The sequence below is a fragment of the Oratosquilla oratoria genome, chromosome 39 (assembly GCF_046742065.1).
Source record: "Oratosquilla oratoria isolate Oo_2021 chromosome 39, ASM4674206v1, whole genome shotgun sequence".
NCBI classification, from domain to species: Eukaryota; Metazoa; Arthropoda; class Malacostraca; order Stomatopoda; family Squillidae; genus Oratosquilla; species Oratosquilla oratoria.
This window is the reverse complement of record NC_134815.1, coordinates 14,318,211-14,330,710: the sequence shown is the minus strand read 5'-3', so window position 1 is coordinate 14,330,710 and position 12,500 is coordinate 14,318,211. Positions and strand designations below refer to the sequence as shown.

The 12,500-nt window shown below is 42.0% G+C and overlaps 1 protein-coding gene across 8 annotated transcripts in view; it reads right to left on the bottom strand.

Moving 5' to 3' along the window:
* The window catches only part of LOC143020293 (follistatin-related protein 5-like), a 465,164-nt gene that overhangs the window by 17,645 nt on the left and 435,019 nt on the right, over nucleotides 1-12,500 (bottom strand). For all 8 annotated transcript variants that reach the window (XM_076176543.1, XM_076176546.1, XM_076176544.1 and 5 more), the window contains exons 10-13: nucleotides 5,751-5,877; nucleotides 4,457-4,554; nucleotides 3,918-4,113; nucleotides 2,862-3,005 (exon numbers count right to left, since the gene is read on the bottom strand). In XM_076176543.1, coding sequence (XP_076032658.1) covers nucleotides 2,862-3,005; nucleotides 3,918-4,113; nucleotides 4,457-4,554; nucleotides 5,751-5,877 — 565 coding nt within the window. The remainder of the gene's footprint in view (nucleotides 1-2,861; nucleotides 3,006-3,917; nucleotides 4,114-4,456; nucleotides 4,555-5,750; nucleotides 5,878-12,500) is intronic.

Here is a 12,500-nt window from a genome sequence, read left to right as displayed (position 1 = left end):
ACCCAAGTATCTAAAACTATCCACTTCCTCCAGTTTCTCACCCTTAATGCTCACTTCCAGCCTACTGTCACTCTCTCCCCTTTTACATCTCATCACCTTACTTTTGCCCACATTTATCTTCAGCTTCCTTCTTTCACACACCTTCTCAAACTCTGTCACTAACTTCCTCAATCCCTCCTCTGATCCTGCCACAAGCGCAGTGTCGTCAGCAAACACCAACTGGCTCACCTCCCACTTTTCTCCATTTTCTTTAATCATCTCCAACCCCTGACTCACTACCCTTGCATTCACCTCTCGCACCACCCCATCCATGTAAGGATTGAGCACCCAGGGCAACATAACACACCCCTGACGAAGTCCCACCTTTACCTCAAACCATTCACTTTCTCCATTTCTATTCCTAACGCAAGCTCTACTATTCTCATAAAAACGCTTGACTGCTCTTAACAGCTTTCCTCCTATTCCATATATCTGCAGTACCTCCTGCAGTGCCTTCCTATCTACCCTGTCGTAAGCCTTTTCCAGATCCATAAAAGTCCAAAAACATGCCTACCTTTTCCTATAGGTTTCTCACATATCTGTCTTACCACAAAAATCTGATCTACACATCCCCTACCTGTCCTAAAACAACACTGTTCCTCACCAATTACTCCCTCTGTTCCTCTCCTAATCCTCTCAATGAAGAACCTCCCATAAGCCTTTCCAACTACACTCAATAAGCTGATCCCTCTGTAACTACTACACTCACACTTGTCCCCCTTTCCTTTGTAAAGCGGAACTATACAGGTACTCCTCCAGTCTTCTGGCACTCTACCCTCTCTTAAACAAACATTAAATAACCTCACCAGCCAGTCCACCATAACTGTACCTCCTTTCTTCAGACTTTCTGCATGGCATCCATCCAACACAGGTGCCTTACCTACTCTCATCATCTTAACAGCTGCTTTCACTTCATCTTTTCCTATTTTTCATCCATTTTCCTCACTCATCACTCTAATTTTTTTAGCGCTTACCACTGCAATTACCTTTCCCTCCCTATCCTCCTTCACATTAAGCAACTCCCTAAAACACTCTGCCCACCTTCCTCTCACTGCCTTCTCTTCCATTATCATCTCTCCATCTGCACCTTTTACCTTTCCTTCTCTACTTGATTTGCCTCCTCTTCCTCTTTTAACTTCCTTCCAAAACATCTTTTTATTACTTTCAAAATTTTCTGTCATATTCTTTCCCCATTTCACATCTGCTCTCCTGTTCGCTTCCTTTATCTTCTGCTTAACTTCCTTTCTCTTTACTTTGTACCTCTCATACGATTCCCTCGTCCTAATTTGTAGCCAATCTATGAATGCCTGCTTCTTCTCTTCTACAACTTTCTTTGCTTCCTCATCCCACCAGTCACTACCCTTATTTCTATTTCCTCCCGCCCTCCTTGTTCCACACACCATCTTTGCACATCTTATGACTCCCTCCTTGAACCATCCCCATTCCTCCTCCACTCCTAGCTCTACTCTGTCCTTTACTCTCTCCCACTCCTCTCTCAACTTCTTATACTCATTCTCCCTTTTTTCTTCATTTAAGCAGTTCACTCTAAGTACCTCCCTACCTTCTGCCCTTTTCCTCTTTCTCCACCTATTCTCCACTCTCAATTTACCTTCCACCAAGAAATGATCTGATATTTTCCAATCACTCCGTCGATTGGTTCATTTCCTACCCTAGCATTTAGGTCTCCCAATACAACTACATCGACATTTCTCCTTAATCCCTCTATGCACTCATTTATATCTACCCAGAATGCCTCCCTTTTCTCTACGTTCTTCTCACTACCCGGCCCATACGCACTTACAAAAACCCACATCTCCTTTCCCAACTTCACCTTCATCCACATCAATCTTGATGACACCTCCTTCCACTCCACTACCCGCTTACTTATCTCTTCACTTACTAGTATAGCCACCCCTTCTCTCCCTCGTCCCCTCTTCACTCCTGAGTACCTCCCAGCTACACTCCCAAACTCACAGTTGCCCTTTCCTTTCATTTTAGTTTCACTCAAAGCCAGTACATCCATCTTTCTTCTCACAATCATACTGCCTATCTCTTCAATTTTACTCTCATCTGTACCACATCCATGCATATTAAAAGACCTAAACCTTAGGGTACTGGTTGGAAAGCTCCCAGACCCTCTTATGCCTTGTCTTTTTAGGAATGTCCCCTTTTGGGTCTACAGGTAGTAGGACTCCTAATCCCATCCCCCATCTCTTTTTTTGTTGCCTTTTACTACTCAAGTGGATATATATATATATATATATATATATATATATATATATATATACATATATATATATATATATATATATATATATATACATATATGTACAACATCTCTTGATAGCCAAGTTGGTAAGTCACTGCCGCACCTGTCATGATGATGCCGGGTTCGAGTCCTGGGAAGTACCACATTTCAATTTCTGCATGCTGGCCTTTGATGGCTTAGAATTAAAGTGCATTGTGGTTGTTGATATATATATATATATATATATATATATATATATATATATATATATATATATATATACATATCTATGTATTTGCATGTGATATGTATGTATATGTTTATGTATATGTATTTGGGTATACGCATATGGAATTGTATATTTATTTGTATATGTAAAACTATGTATATGTATATGTATATTTATATGTATATGTATATGTATATGTATATGTATATGTATATGTGTATGTATATGTATATGTATATGTATATCTATAAGTATTCGCATATTCATATGCATATACATAGGTGTATGCAGGTATTTACGGGTGGAGAAATATTGGTGATGAAAAAAAGAAACTCCATTACTCACCTTTATCACCACAGACGTACTCTTGTGTGCCAGGAATGACGTCAGTGCCCTGGATGACGTGGAAGAGGCGACACTCGTCCGGCTCGTAGACAACGACGCCCCAGTCATGGAACACGAAGAAACGCGTCTCCTGCTGCACACCCGCTGTTGGCGAAAAACACGAACTCAGTTCGATGAAGAAGACGATAGAGGAGAATCGCGGTCTCGAGTGTCTTAGCGTTTATTGCCCCCGTCTCCTTTCAATCCAGGTGGATTTTTATCTTTTGTTCTTGCTGTCACTGGGTTCTTTTGTCCATCTCCGTGGCATTCCATTGGTTGAGGTCTGTGCATACATGATGCTAACACACGTGATAATCGAGAAGAATCACGGATCTTCTTGAAGTCGGCCTCCGGAGCCTTGTTCTGGTTTGACGATGACATGTTGGTGACAAGTTGTGTTGTAGTGTGGACAAACACCCTATGATTGTTAAGTATTTTGATTGTTTTTACCAAACAAAATGTCAAAGGAGAATGACAGAATTACTGTTAATTCTTCTACTACTCCTTCTACTACCTCTACTATTTCCGCAGCTACTATTACAACTAATGTCACTACTATACAACTACTATTTCTAATACTATTACTATTACTACTATCATTATCATTATCATAACATTATTATTGCTATTACTACTACTATTATCGATGCTACTAATTTGATTATTAATACTATTATTACTACTACTACTATAATAAATGCTACTGCTTAATGTTATTACTATTACTACTACCACTACTACTACTACCAGCACTGCTATCACTTTGCTATTGCTATTACTGTCACTGCTACTACTGCAACTAATTCTACTACCATTTCGTGTTTTACTATTACTCTTTTTTTCTAATCTTTTATCCTCGTGGAACTGTGTGGCACTACTACTACAACTACTACTACTACTACTACTACCACTGCTGCTGCTGCTGCTGTTTGAATGGATTACAACGGCAAGGCATGCCGATAGGACGCGTTGCTGTCTGTAGAAAAAAAAAAAAAAGTCTTTCCTTGGGTGACTTACTTGGAGCGGGGTTGTCTTGCACAACAAGGGAGGAGATGTCCCGGGCCATGCCGCCGACGCTCGTGGCCTGGCACATGTAGGCCCCCGTGTCCGCGTATCCAATGTTGCGTACGCGTAGCTGCGTGCCATTGCCGATGATCTCGTACTTGTGCGGGATGTCCACTCTGAGAGGTTCATCGTTCTTCAGCCACTCCACCTGCAGGAGACAAAGATTTCAGGAACATGAGTAGTCCAGTGTGGTCTTCAGTCATCCTCTCTCGTCCATAACACTTCCAGATGCTGTCGCAACATTCGGGAAACGATCGTAGAGGCCAATCAATAAGAAGAATAGGGATGGACTGGATATTTGGAACCAGCCTTGCATCTTACACCGAGTCGTTCATACTTACGTCGTATTTTGAACAGAAAGGGAAGAAGAGGAAAGCGGGGGTGGAGATGAAAATAGCAGAACAAGAAATTATAGAAGGAGGAAATGGCAGGGGGGGGGGAGAAGAAACCCACAGAGGCGAAATATTTCTGGATGGGAAGGAGTAACTCACCTTGGGGAACGGCTCGCCGGTGACGTGACAACTCATGACGGCTTCCTTGCCGGGTCGGAGGCTCTGGATGTGTGGCATGACCTGTACCGTCGGGACAGCTGGGAAAGAACATCACCTTTTAGATACGCAGACAGATACAGACAAAATATTGGATCTCAGACCTACTAAGACTCTATCCTTCGGTCATGCCTAGACCTAGGTTCTTTCTCGTAATAATCTCCCTTAACATCACATTCAAGAGAACATAGATATGACTACCTGACAAATACACAAACAAAATTTTAGTTTAAAAATCCTCTTATCAAACCTTGTTGGGATGAAAACAGATTATACATCGATTATTTACAAAGTGAAAGCCCTGAAAATTGAGGATACATATATCATACTCCAAGAACCTTTGTTGTAGAGTATACACAACAATTCTTATCTATGCTTCCTTAGTTGATACTGTATATCATCCTCTACTTCTGTCACAATTTTCTTCGAACTCAAAACGCACAACTCTGTTCTTTCATCTACTTCCTATCACCGGAACCACAGCAATCAAACAAAAGGCCTTTCTTACTCAGCCTCCTCCTTCTCCTTATTCTCTTCTTTCTTCTGTTGCCCTTCTTTTCCTTCTATTGTCCTATTAATTACCCTCCTCCTACTTACCCTCCTCTGCCTTATATCTTGATAATACTTACTTACTATCTAATTGTCCTCATTCTACTTACTCTCTTATCTATCTTCCTCTACTTTACACCTTCCTCCTACTTCCCTCCTTTTATTTAAACCTCATTTGCACCACTCCTATTTACCCTCCCCTTCCTCATGTTCAACTCATCCTTATTTTTTTTCATCCTCCTCCTTCTTCCTCCTCCTTACTTTCCTCGTTTTGCCCTCCTCCTCCTATTCCTCCTCCTTCTCCTTCTCCTCCCCCTCCTTCTCCTCCTCCTCCTCCTAATTCTCCTTATCTTACTCTTCCTTATGACTCTTACTCCTACTCCTACTCTTCCTGTTCCTCCTTTTCTTCCTTACTTTTTTCCTTTTTATCTTCTTCCTCTTTACTCTCCTTCCCCTTACCCTCCTCCTTATCATTCTCCTGCCTACACTCCTCGTCCTCCTGCTCCTCCTCCTCCTCCTCCTCCTCCTCCTCGTCCTCTTGTTTACCCCTTTTATTCTTATTGTTTTCCTTACTCTCATCCTTCTTATCCTCCTCCTCCTCTTCTTTACTCTCTTCCATCTTATACTCCTCCTTATCTCCTTATCTTCCTCTTCCTCCTGAAGAATATCTTTGCTTTTTCGAACTTACTGTGGACGGTGAGAATGTGTGTCTGGACCACTTCTTTGTTCCTGTCGGCGTGGCACGTGTAGTTACCCGCATGCACCAGCTGTAGCCTCGTCAGGTACAGCGAGCCGTCGACGAAGACGCGGATGTCCTGAAAGAAGAGACTGTGTCAAGTGGAAGCTCCTTGTGAGTTTGTATCCTCGTCAGCAGTGGGAGCCTACCTTACCATCTATTTTTATTTCCTAGGATATTCACGGACGGATTAAACTTCTTGGAGAATTGCGAGGATTCAGTAGAAAGTTGGAATAAGATAAGCAGGGGTTTACGCCGAGAGGCTCTGTGCTGCAGTCGAAACAGTCGCGTTTCCTCTATTTTCACGGACAGGTGGAGCGAGTGACAGTCACCGCGGAGCAAACTGGGGCATTACTACTTATGAGGCGATGGCGAAACCAACCACAACACATCAGTACAAAGGTGTGACATCATTATGAATTACAGAGGCAACTTCCAACCTAACAAACCAATAATTCACTTTTCTTCTTCTGAATTTGCATCTGAAGAAAAAAAAAGTTATACTCGTAATGGTGCAAGAATTTCTGTGTCTAACATCGCAAAACAGGCCCAAAGAACAGCGTCGTTAACGAAAGCTAAACTAGGAAATAAAAAGAAAATCTTAATTGGGATCACTGAAGCATAAGACATTAAACAAAGTTGCAAAACGTTTAGATTCTGCTCCAGATATTATCTTTGCATTTTTCTCAAGGGGAGGGGGACCGGGGAAAGGCGAAGAGAGTAAGAGGAGGGAGAGCGGGTGAGGGGAAAGGAGGAAGGGTGAAGAAGGGGAGAGAGAGGGGAGCGGCTAGGGTGGGGGGTGGGGGTGGGAAGGGTGTAGGAGGGAGTTGGGGAAAGGGAGGGCTAAGGGATAGGAAGGGGAGGGATAGTGGAAAAATAGTTGAATTTTGAGGGGGTTAGGGAATGGGTAGGGGGAGAAGGGAGTTTAGGAAGAGGAGCTGGAAGGGGTAGATGAAGGTCAATTTTGAGGGAGTTGAGGAGAGGGGGAGGGAGTTGGGTAAGGCTTAAGGAATGGGAAGGGAAGGAAAGGGAGGAGGGAGTGAGAGATAGGATGGGGAGGGGTCGAGGGAGGGGTAGAGAGAGGGGGAGGAGTAGAAGGAAGAGGAGGGGGATCAGAAAGAGAGGAGAAAGGTGAAGGTGGAGAGGGAAAGGAACAATGAGGCAAATCTCAATGAATAAGAGTTCTAAAAACAAACAGATAAATAAATAAATAGATGAATAAATAAATAGATAAATAAAAAATAAGAAGTCATGCTGATAGCGTTTCCGAGGCCTTGAGTGCCTGGACAACAACCATATTTTTGCATATATATATATATATATATATATATATATATATATATATATACATATATATATATATATATATATATCTATATATATATATATAAAGTCTATCTCTCTTGTAAGAATAAAAGCCAAATGCTGGTGCCAAGGATATATAAAGAATGCACGAATACATACACTTAAATAATTAAAAAGAGAAAAGTCAGTTATACTGACTTAGAGTGTAAAACCAAACGGAAGATCTTGTTACTAATGCGAAGTTCAATTTGTACTCACACCTGGCGTGGTTTGTTTAGATTTTTAATTCTATGATTCACTTGATTAAATTTATTATATATTACCTCGTCTGCCATGCACAATTACCAGTGTGTTTATGTGTGGTTCACTACCATGGTCTTGGATCACGTGTTGGACTCGTTATCGACAGCTATTTCCCTCCAAGAAGAGAGCTCAGAGCTCATATATGAATATCACCAGTCTATGGGTAATGCTATGACCTTACACGCACACACACACACACACACACACACACACACACACACACACACACACACACACACACACACACACACACACACACACACACACACACACACACACACACACACACACACACACACACACACACACACACACACACACACACACACACACACACACACACACACACACACACACACACACAACTCCCTCCCCACTAGAGCTGGAGTAACGACTCGCAGCGCAGCGGTACTGAAATTATTTCAGCCCTGAGCGGGATTCGACCCAGACCACCGTTGTGGCAGCCGGGAACTCTACCACTGCGTCTGTGTGTGTGTGTGTGTGTGTGTGTGTGTGTGTGTGTGTGTGTGTGTGTGTGTGTGTGTGTGTGTGTGTGTGTGTGTGTGTGTGTGTGTGTGTGTGTGTGTGTGCGCGTGCGTCTGTGTGTGTGTGTGTGTGTGTACTCATTTGATAAGGTTCAATCCACTAAAACGTTAGTTGCAAACTCTAAGTATAATTAGTGTACATCATCCTGTAAGAGAACACGTAGTGAACCGCCCTAACATAAACGGAGAATATGTAATATTCTATTGATGTATTTAATACAGTTCGGTGTAGGTGGGTTTGCATTATCGTATGCACATGGAAAGAAATATTAGTTAGATTACAAAGCGCTGAGAATGTGCGCGTGCAGGTACATATGCTTGTACGAGTGTGTTATTCACCATGATCTTGGATCACGTGTTTGACTCGTGATCGACAGCCATTTCCCTCCCGGAAGAGAGCTCAGATCTCATATATGACCGATCTATGGGTAATGCTGTGACCTTACATGCACACACACTCAACTTCCCGCTCACGAGAGTTGGAGTAACGACTATCAGCGCAACGATACTGAAATTATTTCAACCCTGGTACGTGTCCATGTGTGTAGATGGTTTTGAGTGACTGTATTATCAAGATGAGGCTGAAGAAAGAACAGAAGTACTTCATGTCACTTCTCAGAACTCCTGCAGTGCGTTGACCATTTTCGAAATAAAAAAAATCAAGTAATTACTTCATTCCCCCTCTTTTTTGACAAATGAAAAATTGAAGTTTTTATTCACTAATTAGGTTTATCAAGAAAAAAAAATCGATTTTTTTGGATCTGATTTAAAACATCATAAAGTATTCACTTTCACCACCACTAGAGTACTTTGTTATGTTGAAGAAAACCTCTATCGTAGTTACACAGTTAAGCATAGCTCGGTTAAGCCTAGCTCAGTTAAGCATTCCTTGGTTAAATCTACTTTGCTTAACACTGGTTCTTGCACATATTAGGTCAAGCGAGGTCACAGAAAGGTCAAGCGTAGGTCATGAAACTTATAAAGAATGATATTGGGGTTGATTCTATTGTGTATGTGTACGTTTGATTTTGTGCGCACGTAAACGTACGTGCACTTGTGTGTACGTATTGCACATGCACGTAGAACGAAGCAGACTACATGTGCTGTATTAAAAACATGAATATTCATTTTTCCTATCTGAGAGCGAGACCATGATATTCCGTCCATTACTGTTAAAGCAACACTATTTCCTCTCGGTACCTCAATCCAACAGGTGGAGCTTTGACTCCAGCAACTACTTATTCAAATCATACCCAATCCTCTTACGTCTGAATAGGAAATATGGAGGCAGATTCCAAAATCCCTCAGTTCCCTTTGGTCATATTTATATAAGTTCATCAGTATTTATTCAGTTTCTCCTCATTTGCATCCAAACCGAAACGGACACTTGCCAATAAAACTCTTGGACGAAAGTCCCTCAAGCTATTTCGAAGATTTGGGAGCGCGTAATAATTCACGCTTGAGATACAAGTTAAATCTCAATGGCATGGCGCCATTCCACGGTTAACGTAAAACTACCACTCTTCTAATATCTGGATTGTGTCCTAAGGAGAAAAAAAGTACTCAATGATGTATTCACAAAGAGTGAGTGCATTTTGGGGCACCCTGTGTATAAGTTTACAGGCATATTCGTACATATGCTTGCATGTTTACAATATACAGTATATATATATATATATATATATATATATATATATATATATATATATATATATATGTGTGTGTGTGTGTGTGTATATATGTATATATATATGTATTTACATATATATATATATATATATATATATATATATATATTCTTGTACAACACTGAATGGTCTAAGTCAATACGGCACTGGTCACGTGCTCGCCGCCGTTGGTTCGAGTCCTCGGGCATACCACGTTTCAATTACTGCATGTGCCTCCACGGTTCTTCCGATGTTGATGGCTTAGAATTAAAGTGCATTGTGGTTGATAAATATATAGCGTTATGTCGCCCCGTATGAGGTATTGGCTGCTTGTTATTGTGGCAAAGTAGCATGCAGCTGATACTTTAGAGTCTATATGGGCGCCCCTACGGACCAGAGCCACACATCATTTTGTCTATGATAGAGGAAAACTCTGTTCATAGAGAAATTATGACACTTTTATACTACGACTGTCCCTCCGTTATGCTGTCCCCCAACCCCTTGCTGCTGTCCTGTACCATTTCTCTGAGTATTCATTTTCTGTGGTGGGGGAATTCCCTGTGGTGGGGGAAAAGAATACTGCCACCAAGTATTTCCACTTGGATCGTAAGAGGCGAGAAGAAAGGGACGGGGATTGGGACTAGGCATCCTTCTCCTTGTAGCCCCACAGGGGACATTCCTAAACGAAAAAGTAAAGGCATAAGAGGGTCTGGGAGTTTTCCGACCAGCACCCTAAGGTTTGGGTCTTTTAATGTGCGTGGATGTGGTACAGATGAGAGTAAAAGGGAAGAGATAGGTAGTATGTTTGTGAGAAGAAAGATGGATGTGTTGGCTTTGAGTGAAACTAAGTTGAAAGGGAAGGGTGAGTGTAAGTTTGGGAGTGTAAGTGGGAGGTTATCAGGAGTGAAGAGAGGACGAGGGAGGGAAGGGGTGGCTATTCTAGTAAGTGAAGAGATAGGTAAGCGTGTAGTGGAGTGAAAGGAGGTTTCCTCAACGATAATGTGGATGAAGGTGAAACTGGGAAAGGAGATGTGGGTCTTTGTAAGTGCATATGGGCCTGGCAGTGAGAAGAGTGTAGAAGAAAGGGAGGCCTTTTGAATAGATTTAAATGAGTGCATAGAGGATTTAGGGAGAAATGCCAATGTAATAGTACTGGGGGACCTTAATGCTAGGGTAGGAAATGGTCCAATTGATGGAGTGGTCGGGAAATGTGGAGTTCCAGGAAAGAATCGTAGAGTTGATGGTGGAAATGTGTCTAGAAAGAGAGTTGATGATAACAAATACAGTATTTCGAAAGAAAGTCAAGCACAAGTACACATGGGAGAGGGTGGTGGATGGAAGGGTGGTAGATAGAGCGTTGATGGATTATGTAGTGGTAAATAGGATTATGATAGGAAGAGTTAAGGATGTACATGTGCTAAGGGGAGAGGGTGGGGGAATATCAGATCATTTTTTGGTGGAAGGTAAGTTGAGAGTGGAGGATAGATGGAGAAAGAGGAAAGGGGCAAAAGGTAGGGAGGTGCTTAGAGTGAACTCTTGAAATGAAAAGGAAAAGGAGAAGGAGTACAAGAAGAAGCTGAAGGAGGAGTGGGAGGGAGTGAAGGATAAAGTGGAGCTAGGTGTGGAGGAGGAATGGGGATGGTTCAAGGAGGGAGTCACAAAGTGTGCACAGATGGTTTCTGGAATAAGAAGGACAGGAGGAAATAGAAGGAAGGGTAGTGAATGGTGGGATGAGGAAACAAAGAAGGTTGTAGAAGAGAAGAAGCAATCTTTCACAGATTGGTTACAAAATAGGACGAGGGAGTCATATGAGAGGTACAAAGAAAAGAAAAGAGAAGTAAAGCAAAAGGTAAAGGAGGCAAAGAGGAGAGCAGATTTGAAGTGGGGTAAGAGTATGACAGAAAATTTTGAAAGTAATAAAAAGATGTTTTGGAAAGAAATTAAGAGAGGAAGAGGAGGCGAATCAAGTAGAGAAGAAAAGGTAAAAGGTGCAGATGGAGAGATGATAATGGAAGAGAAGGCAGTAAGGGGAAGATGGGCAGAGTATTTTAGGGAGTTGCTAAATGTGAAGGAGGATAGGGAGGGAAATATAGTTGCAGTGGGAAATGCTAGAAAAATGAGAGTGATGAGTGAGGAAAATGGAGGAGAAATAAGGAAGGATGAAGTGAAGGCAGTTGTTAAGATGATGAAAGCAGGTAAGGCACCTGGTCTGGATGGATGCCATGCAGAATGTCTAAAAAAAGGAGGTACAGTGATGGTGGACTGGCTGGTGAGGTTATTTAATGTTTGCTGGAGAGAGGGTAGAGTGCTGGAGGACTGGAGGAGTCCCTGTATAGTTCCACTTTACAAGGGAAAAGGGGACAAGTGTGAATGTAGTAGTTTCAGAGGGATTAGCTTGATAAGTGTAGTTGGGAAGGCTTATGGAAGGATCTTGGTTGAGAGGATTAGGAGAGGAACAGAGGGAGTAATTGGTGAGGAACAGTGTGGATTTAGGACGGGTAGAGGTTGTGTAGATCAGATCTTTTTGGTAAGACAGATATGTGAGAAAGCTATAGGAAAGGGAAGGATGTTTTATGGGCTTTTATGGATCTGGAAAAGGCTTATGATAAGGTAGACAGAAAGGCACTGTGGGAGGTTATGCAGATATATGGGATAGGAGGAAAGCTTCTAGGAGCTGTCAAGAGTTTTTATGAGAGTAGTAGAGCTTGTGTCAGGATTAGAAATGGAGAGAGTGAATGGTTCGAGGTAAAGGTGGGACTTCGTCAAGGATGCGTTATGTCGCCCTGGCTGTTCAACTTATACATGGATGGGGTGGTGCGAGAGGTGAATGCAAGGGTAGTGGGTCAGGGATTGGAGATGGTTAAAGAAAATGGAGAAAAGTG